The sequence below is a fragment of the Sinocyclocheilus rhinocerous genome, unplaced genomic scaffold (genome assembly GCF_001515625.1).
Source record: "Sinocyclocheilus rhinocerous isolate Xijiao unplaced genomic scaffold, SAMN03320098_v1.1 scaffold348, whole genome shotgun sequence".
In the NCBI taxonomy this organism is placed as follows: Eukaryota; Metazoa; Chordata; class Actinopteri; order Cypriniformes; family Cyprinidae; genus Sinocyclocheilus; species Sinocyclocheilus rhinocerous.
Window position 1 is genome coordinate 1,005,264 of NW_015635025.1, and position 10,154 is coordinate 1,015,417.

A 10,154-nucleotide genomic window follows, 5' to 3' on the forward strand; every position below is an offset into this window, starting at 1 on the left:
AGCAAGATGTCATTTTATGCGAATCCCCAGACCTTTATCTACACATCAAGTATTATAAATATATCATCTTGGAGAGAGAGTTTTATCGTGCTGACTGTCATAACTAGGGATGGGTATCGTTAAGGTTTTAACGGTATTACTACTCTTACCGATACTGCTTATTAGTAAAAACAAATATGCTTTCTCAAAATGAATATCGGTAATATCAGTTAATATATTTCATCAGTGTATCTGCTAGTTGCCAAGCGCAATCATTAAAGGATGTGAGAAGCAGCGTTCTAGTTTTAAAATTAAATAAGACACATTGTTAACTGCTGCATAAATTGTTAGCTCATGCACACACACACACACATCCTAGTCTCCTCTGACACATAGAAGGTTAAATTATGCTAAAAGCCAATGTGTGGCAAACAACTCCTCATCAGTGGACAGTCACACAGTATGGTCATGAGACGGCTCTACAGGGTAACTCATTAGATTCAGTTGCTTTTTTTAGGTTAACCTAAAATTTGAATGTATATTTGAATTAAAATCATAAAAATATTGCGAACCATAACAATGCACCCAACATAACTGAAGGTCGATAATATACTCCTTGACAATAGCTTACTGTAGATACAATATTGGGGGGGATGAGAGGACTTATATAATTATATGTTCAAAATGTCCATCACAAAAAATAACATAACATAAAACCGGTCGCATGGTGTGATGATGATGAACCATTTTTAGTTGACAGGACTTACATGGACTTGGACACATGAAAATTTTCTTAAAGTTCAATTTCAACTTGATTTAAAAAAAAAAAAGTATTTATATTTTAGAAATAAATATAATAAATGTTGAATTTAAGTCCCACTCACTTCAAAAACTACACTTAAAAAAAAAAAAAAAAAAGTAATTTAATGGACATTAAGGTAATTGCATAGGATGGACAAAGTATTTGTGTGAGATTATATGTTTTCCCTTAATGAAAAAAATACAATTTTCATCAATGGAAATGAAATGTACCCTAAATTTTAGAATGACTCTTAGATCTAACCATAAGAAATACATTCAACAAAAAACTAAAACAGCAAGCAGACAGTAAGTTAGAGACAAAGACAATCTGACTGAAAACCACTGAGACTCATCATTTTACCTGCGTGCTGCTTCCTGGTGTTATATTTTGTCACATTTTTGTATCAATAGTATACTTAAATACATATAAAGAAAATATTCTCTCAATAGTGTGACATTATTTTCATCAAAAGTCTGAGGCTTTATCCCTAGAGGAAACGTGCCATGTAAAGTAATGAGCAGTAGTTTTGATAAATACCACTGGCATGATGCACATTCAGATGAAGACGTTTTTTTCTTTTCTGTGATGTTGCATCTACTTAACAGTCGAATGTCATATCGGTCAGAGAAACAAATACTACTTAGGGAATCGGGTTACTGTAAGATAATGCTTCCTTTTTAGAATTATGAATAATTAAACTACGTTCACGAGGGGAAAATGTTATATTAGTTACATCAGGGCAAAAACAATCATATTTGTGCCACTGTATTACGCAGCGTATTTTAGTTATAAAAAAGTGAAGAAAACTGTCCAGACTCCTGACCTTGATGATTTCAGTGTCCACACTGAGTTCACTGGCTGCCATTGAGATCTTCTCTTTGCACAGAGAGCCCAGGCTGGTCATGCCTTTATCCCAGTAGCGCTTCAGCGTGTACAGGTCTCTGACGCTAAACTGCGTCCTGTCCTTTCAAAATATCTTGTTTTGTGTTCAACAGAAGAAAGGAACTCACACAGGTTTGGGTGAACTATCCCTTTAACTATTTGTTATTAGCTATTAGTTAACTTATTACTAATTTATGTTTTTTTTATTTTTTTTTAAAAGGAATGCGCAAAATAATTCCTGAGAAAGAGACATCACCAAACACAAATGTGACATTTTATCATAACAGCTTCATGTGAATGTTGTTTTAAGTTCACTTGAAGTTGTTATAATACTTTTTAATGTTCTGTAATTATTATATATGATGAAATAGATTTGGCTTTCTATTATAGTGTAATGTTGAATAGCTATAATTACTCATTTTATCCCCATAAACTGGTGCACAAATATCAGTGATGCTAGCCTTCATTCATTAAAGCAATAAGCCCCGTGAAGCCGTGGTTTACAGTGAATTTATAACAGCTAAGGGGGTTAACTCTGCTTCGCGTCGTGCCTAACAACACCCCTTAGCTGTTATAAATTCACTGTAAACCATGGCTTCACGGGGCTTATTGCTTTTATAAAACGGTTATTCCATATACGTAGTTAGGTTTCACAAAATAAAACAGAGCAAATAAAGTGTAATGATATTAATAAAAACAGTATTCTTCCACCAAACAACGTAGTTCCTCAGAATCAGTTGTGGTTCACTGTGGTTCATTCTCATTTCACAGAATCACTGTGTAATGATAAAATGTAATTTGTGGCTTACCTTGAGACAGGGGATTCTGGAAGATGTCAGCGAGAGCAGTTTTAATGGGAAGCTGCTGGGGGAGGGTGTTCTGCTCAGTGAGGAGCTGCTGGTTTGACTTCCTTTCTCTCCAAAGAGAGCAGAGTTTGAGGGGTTGAGCGCACAGGTGAGTCCCGGGCTGTCAATCAAGGAAGAGGAAGCTGTGCTGGAGCTCCGCCTACCATCCACACAGCCTTTACTGCATTGCATCTGCAGCGCCATGTTAGCCAGCTCCTCTTCTCTGGCGTACTCGTCATCAGCGTCAGCCGTCTCCATCGCGATCGAGAACACCTCCGACGCCTCGACCGGCCTCGTCTTCCTCCCCGCCGGGTCTGACCGGGTGAAAACATGCTGAATCTGAGCGTCTGCGGGGCCGCGATGCGCCGGGGCTGGTTTCTGTGGGGACGTCTGAGGCCATGACGGACGCTGGGAGGTTCTGCACTGTTCGGCCCAACTGGGAGCGATTCCGGCGGAGTCTCTGGAGGTGAAGGGTTTGAGCGTCTGGCTGCACTTGAGCTGCACTTGAGCGGGGATGATGGGGGCTCTCCGATGCATGCCGGCTGCGATGGTGGTGCGATGCATTGCTGCGTTCGCAGAATCGTGAGCGGCCGGCTCTATTTCTGAGTGTGTGGGCAATGATTTCATCCCTGTCCTATTGTGAGTAGCAGCATTGAAGCAGCTGGCGTAAATGCCTGTCAGAATCACGTCGCTGAGCGGGGAGGAAGATGATGGAGAAGAGGAGGATGAGGAGGACGAGGCCTGCGGAGGGAGGAGGTGGGTCACCGGGGGGCCGCGCTGAATGCTCCGCATGGCCCCCATCTCAGCCGTCAGCACCGAGCCGGCAGATGCACAAGAAACATGCTGATGGGACAGAGCGTGAGCAGCAGCACCGTTCTGATCGGCCTTAGACGCCAGCTTCCGACGTTTGTTCCCTACCCATGTCTAAAGAGACAAACGTAGAGAAATGCACGGCCATGAGGCTGGGTTTGAAGAAGTGGATCCATTCCACCAGAAAAGGAGGATTTTTAAACAGTGTCCTTTTTTTCCACACAACTAAAGTGCTGCCCAGCTCCAAACTGGCAACTAAGGAACCGTGAAAGTAGAAGCCCGTGCCACTGAAATACAGGCTTAGCATGAAGAGCAGATTGAACAGATTCGTTTCTCTTAGCACAAACTTTAAGATAATATAAAAAAAATACGATTTTTAAACAATTTCAAACTCAAATCAGCGTGCCATGCCAATGTAATTCTTTAGTTGGCCTTTATTTTTATACTGACTAATCGTGTAGTAAGCGGGAGGACTTTAAAACATCCATTACTAACATGTTTGCTTGTTTGGACTTGTTTGTTCGACTAGACTAAAAGCCGCTCGCTAGGAACCGTTACAAGTGAGGTAATAAAGCAATAAGCCCCGTGAAGCCGTGGTTTACAGTGAATTTATAACAGCTAAGGGGCGTTGTTAGACCCCCTAAAACACCACTGTTATAAATTCACTGTAAACCACGGCTTCACAGGGTTTATTGCTTTTATAAAATGGTTATTCCATATACGTAGTTAAGTTTCAAAAAAATAAAATAAAACAAATAAAGTGTAATGATATTAATAAAAACAGTATTCTTCCACCAAACAATGTAGCTCCTCAGAATCAGTTGTGGTTGCAACAAAGTGGTTGCCGAGCAACAGACAAATGTAAACAAAGGTGTATGTTACTTTGTAGAGTAATTTACAACAGCTTCGAACGCGGCTCAGCCAATCAGAATCAAGCACCGGAACTCTCCGTTTTATAATAAAATACTAATAAGCTACTAAAAAGTCAAATCAAAACGTTGTGTTCAATTATTATTAGCCATGTAATAAGCAGGATAATCTACAGCCAGCCTGTTGTCATCGCTAAATAATGTACATTATCCCTTATTTATCTTCTAAAAGTGCATTCTGTCAGTGTTTAGAAATGTACTAGTATAAAGATGACCTTCAAGCTATTAACAGAGACTTAAAAGACTAATTTTTAAGTCCTAATTCACTGAAAATGTCCCCCTCTGCTGTAGCCCTGTGCTGCCACTGAGGGACTTACAATGAAGAATTTAATAGCAATGAAATATGAAGCTTACTTTAAACAAGTTGTAAAATGGTTTTAATTCTCATTTTTGAAGCTGTTTTAGGGTTTTCACCAAAAGACCCCAGTTCACATCCGGGTCATGATCGTTCCTCTTAACGCATCCCTGTTTATTTGTCTACAAACTTGGCCATTTTGTAATTATCTGCACTGACCGATCACCAAGCGCACTCGACCCATTAACAGAAGTGATGTTTTGCATGTGTAACAGTTTCACTATCTACTGCTAGATTCATCACTTTTAATGCACATTTTCATGTTTTGGTGAATTTTGAGTAAACATTGTTCACATATAAAATTAGTTTACATTTAATTATCATCCTGCCTTTTATGGGTATCAGTCACTGAAAAACTCATGATGCTCAATCACTAAATAATCTGAAAACAAATGCTAAATGTGACCCTGGAGCACAAAAGCAGTCTTAAGTCGCTGGGGTATATTTGTAGCAATAGCCAAATAAAACGAGCAGGCTTACTCTAACCACGCTGAAGTCTAGTTTGGTCTCTTGAGCACACTGCAGGATGAGCTGGAAGCAGCTCTTGCTCTGATTGGTCATGCCGCTCTCATAATAGCGCTCCAGGATCCGCTGCTGCTCGGCGGTGAATACAGACCGCAGGTTCATCTGTAAGACAGGAGAACGTCATGCACAGAAATGAAACAACAGTACTGCACAGCTAGGAACATCTTATTACAATATGCAAAGCCATGTTATCATCCGTGGCATAATGTTTGCATAAGTTTTGTTAAAGAGCTTGCATGAATGATCTGGTGAAACCACATCTATTATTGCAGGTTGTAGTGATGGGATGATGAATGTGGAGTTTGCTCCAGTTCTGCGCCACCAGCCTCATCTTACCATAAAATCACGTCACATGTTTTGTGTCTATACCCTTGAAACAGTGGCTGGGTTTCCATCCAAATCATCCAAAGTGTTTGTTGAATATTGTATTGTGCCACTGAACGCAGTGTGATGTGAAAGGCTTAGAGCCGGTCTGATAATGCATACTCACAGTGTGAATGCTCCTCTTTTCCAGCCATTTTTCCATCCCTCTGATGGATGCGCTGAGAGACCCCAGGAATCAGCTTCAGCTACTGTTAATCTCAGCATACAGCAGAAACACACCGTCTATTCACACCAGCATCCAGCCATCGTGACACGTTTAGCTGCTCTTACGCTGTGTTTGGAGGATGTTGAAACACACACGTTCTGCTCGCTCCAGGCCAGACCCCGCAGAGCTGAAAAAGACAATAACAATAATTAAATTACTAGCATTATTAGTGGTAGGGGAGTAACGATGCCTGTCAGGATTCAATACATATCACGACACTGAACTCACAATACAATATTACTGGGATACTCCCAAGACACATGGTAAAAGGTTAACAGACAATGTACTGTTGATTAAAATGCTAGATTTGGTATTAAATTGGGGTGGAAATTAATATGCTTGGACTCGGTGCTGGTCACTCAATGCACAGGACAATGGTGACTCCAGAATAAAAATATTCATGATTCTGAAGCTACAAAAAAAAATACAGAATATCTAGTCACTGGCTAGATATATTTAAAATAATGTAGGCCACTTTTTACTGGTAGCTTAACAGGACACACAAATATTCCCCCATTGCATTATTTATACATTATATTCAACATTATATATAGTAGTTTAATGTAGCAATGACACTAAAACTCTGTAAACTTGAATTTTTTCTCACTGAGTAATTTTCATTTCGGGTGAATTGTACACAATACATATTGTCACTATCCACCATGCATATTGTTGCATTTTTGTATCGTTACAGCCCTAATTATTAGTATTATATTCAAACTTTTATCCATTCCCAGACATGCCTGAGCTCTGACTCCCTGATTATTAGAGTCTGAAATATTAAAATGGAGTTTTCCACATAATATATTATCATTTGCTTATAAAAAAAAAAATAAAAAAAAACTTTAATCACTGGTCATGGTAATCATAATCCCTGCCATATTTACTACAGCTGTTGTTGTTGTTATAATAAAGCTTAGTATTGCCATTCAAAGAAGCAGATGACAGAAACATGACAGATTGTGTGAGGAGACGTGACTTTCATCACAACGTGTAGTGAAATGTAAGTTACATTCCGTCAGCCTGCTGTAATTCTATGGATAGAGTTGAGCAGAACAATGCAGTGCTAGCGGTGTTTGTTGTGAAGTGTAGCGGTGCTGATGCAGTTTAGCAGCGGTGCTAAAGTCTCCATCCCGCGCCATTACAAACACACACAGATCCTGCTCAACCATCAGCTCCTCGGATCCATCGGGTCAGAGATGAATGTGCAGAAAATACGTGTGATTATAATCATAATAATAGCGACATCTCGAGCAGCTAACCCCCGCCGCGGCTCATCCGTTGCGGTTACAAACTCAATAAAAGGCGTCACGAAGCGGTAAACAAAAGGAGAGAAATTCCCGAGGCGACGAGACAGGCCCGGGAGCCAAAGCCACCGCGCGAAACTTTTATTATTATTATTATTATTATTTTATAAGCGATGCTGGTCTAAATGTATGACATTAGCCGTTCGTATAATACTGCTGAGGAGATGAAACGGGAGAGATACCTTTGGTAGAGTACGGGAATCAACGAACCCCTCGAATTCAGCAGATTTCTTTACCAATCCCCTCACTAGACAATGAAATCAAAACGTCCGATCATCAATTTTAATCATGATCGTGACGTCAGGGCTGACACGAGCCAATGGAGGCGCAGAATCATCGGCGTGACTCGCTCAGCCCCGCCCACCGCTGCTGCTGCTGATGATCAGAGGAGACGAGAATACATTATTAATCTGAGTATATATCTGTGTATATATTGATATTGCAATTAACCCTCTGTGGTATGCATTATGTTCTAACCATGAAATATATATATTTTTTAAAATAAGATTTTATTACATGAAATAGCTTAAATTATACAAATCAAAACAGATTTTTGAAGAAAAAAGAAAAAAACATTTTTTTTTCGGATTGCTATATGGCAACGCTGTACCACAATGGGAAATGGTCAAAAAATAAGTTTTTCTATCAAATTAAGATTCTCTTTTCTATTTATATGCACATTTCTTTTAGACTTGCAGTATATAGGCTACTCGGAACTCATGCATATATATATTTTTAGAATAATAAGCAAATAAGTAGAAATTAATTCTTGCCATGTGGCAACTCCATACCACAGAGGGTTAGAGGAGATGCTATTACTGATAGGAGATGGAATAATTACTTTATTAGGAAGTTACTTACAGAACATAGCCCAGTATCTTCTAAAACATATTGGCATTCTACATTTGAGTGCATTGAGTGGAAATATGCATGGTGCTGCCTAAAAATACTGCATAGCAAATAAGGTGAGAGAAGTACATTTTGAAATCCTCCATCTTGGTGTACCCTGTTAAAACACTTTTACTAAGGTTTTGTACTGATGTGGATGTTGGGCGTGATTATTTGTGGATGTTGTCCACTTATTTCTTTAATTGCATTTACAGAAAAATGTTTTGGATAGATTTGGAAGGCCTCCTATGTAAATGTTTAGGCGCAAAAGTTTATTTTTCTGAGAAAATTTTATTTTTAAGCATACTGTATATTGTTACCTATTCTTAACAGGCAATGCAAAAAAATGTATTGCATAAATTAATTTTAATATCTGTGTATTTAAGTGCATGAGATTTTTGTCTTATATTATATGATATCAGGAAACCCAGGAAATCCCATTTGAATGAAAATAATAAATTCTTTCTTAGTTGTTGTTAAAGGGGGGGGGCTTTGTTCCATAATTTCATATATGGAATGTTTTGTGGCATTTAAAATCTAGTTTTCCACGTTTTTATATAAATGTCTGAATAAAATTCCAATAAAGTGAGTGTTAAAGACTGATCTCTTATACAAACATGACTTTTTAAATTGCAAATGCTGAAGACAAACAAGAGGGACCCAGCAACACTTGTGGTGAAAAACAGCTGCTATGATGCACACACAGTGTTTTATTCTGTAATAAGAGCTGTTGAGGACAGTTTGTTGTCTCAGTCACTCACAGGCTGCACTATTGTCAGAGAGACATGTCTCATATATTCCAGTACATTCTATTATGTATTGTGCCCCATAATCCTCATTATACCTGATTGTTTGCTTCTCAGTCTGTGCCTATATAAACCCTGTTCCTTCAGTCATTCATTGCTTAGTCTTGTGTTTGTCACACTCAGTTCTCTGCTCTCTTGTCCTGGTTCCCTGTATCGTGGGTTTGATCTTTGCCTGGTTTGTCTGAGTGTTCTGCCCTGTTTGGGATTGTTTACACTGACAGCCCTGTGTATGACCTTGTGCCTGTTTTTATTGACTACGGCTTTGGATTTTCCTTAAATAAACTGCGTTTGGATCCTCAATCTTTGTGTTCCTGTGCAGATCGTGACAATCATCAGCAACTATTTGACACCGTCAGCAACGCCGAAACCCTTCAAGACTTTCATGCCTTTAGGAAACAGGACAGGTTTTCCTTGCCCTTTTATAAGTAATGTCTCCCTACATGCCATTCAATGTTGGCTCATTTTTAAGGACATTTCAATATAACATCCTTAATATTAATTGCTCTAAGAGTATAGTGCAAAAAATAAGGTCTGTAATAGATTTACCCCGCCACCCTTTTAGATTAGTATATTTGTGTTCTTTGAGTTTAGTCAATATAGTTTTTTTTCTTTAGCATTTTCATCCTCATGAACTGAGTAATTGACAAGTGTTTTTTTCAGGGTTGCTGGACGATAACTCTAAAATTGCATTTCTGTCTGTAGGTGTAGTGTATAATGAAGATATTAATCCCTTTCTTTACAGATTTGTGTAAAGAAACTGAATTCTATCTTTATTATAATCTACCGCAAATTTTAACCAAGAAAATGTATTATGTGAATTATGTGACATTTTTTTTAAATAAAAACTCTTCAGTTTTGATTTATTTTTGACTGCTAAGCCAGACAAGCGAAAGAACTGCTGATCAGCGAGTAGCTGAACTGAACTGACGAACTCAATATAAACATTTAGTGTAATTGAATTGAGTGTCATTTAGACACTTGACTTTTTCAAGCTCTTTATAACATTTTCTACATGCTTTCTGGTTTGTTCAAAAACAAAATAATAACACATTTTGAGCGAACATATCTCAACATTAATAATCACCATATTTATTGGGTTGGCTTGAGAAAGCCAACCTACTGATCTGCTATTTAAGCTTCTTATTATTATTCTTATGAGACTAAAATTTCTGAACGCTACTCCTCCTAGAGCTTTCAAGCTAGAACCACCAAACTCAGCCCAACTCTTCAGACTGATCTCACTTAGTGTGCTATATCTTTTCAGACGGATCCGACTTATAGTTTTCATAAAACTGAAGATTAAAAATCATAAAAATCCCATAGACTTACATTGACGGAATGTTCAGATGAGCCAAGACTATTCAAACTCCAACTGTCTAAATTCTAATTTAAATTCCCAGAATCCCTTGAGACTCAATCAAACGTCCCTTCTATGTT

At 38.4% G+C, this 10,154-nt stretch overlaps 1 protein-coding gene across 1 annotated transcript in view; it reads right to left on the reverse strand.

The window, feature by feature from the left end:
- The window catches only part of LOC107746153 (highly divergent homeobox), a 15,065-nt gene extending 7,781 nt beyond the window's left edge, over positions 1–7,284 (reverse strand). The window contains 5 exon segments of the mRNA XM_074560199.1: positions 1,605–1,806; positions 2,441–3,432; positions 5,083–5,229; positions 5,618–5,843; positions 7,206–7,284. Of these exon segments, the coding sequence (XP_074416300.1) occupies positions 1,605–1,806; positions 2,441–3,432; positions 5,083–5,229; positions 5,618–5,653 (1,377 nt within the window). The 5' untranslated portion in view covers positions 5,654–5,843; positions 7,206–7,284.
- Between the last annotated feature and the right edge of the window lie 2,870 nt (positions 7,285–10,154).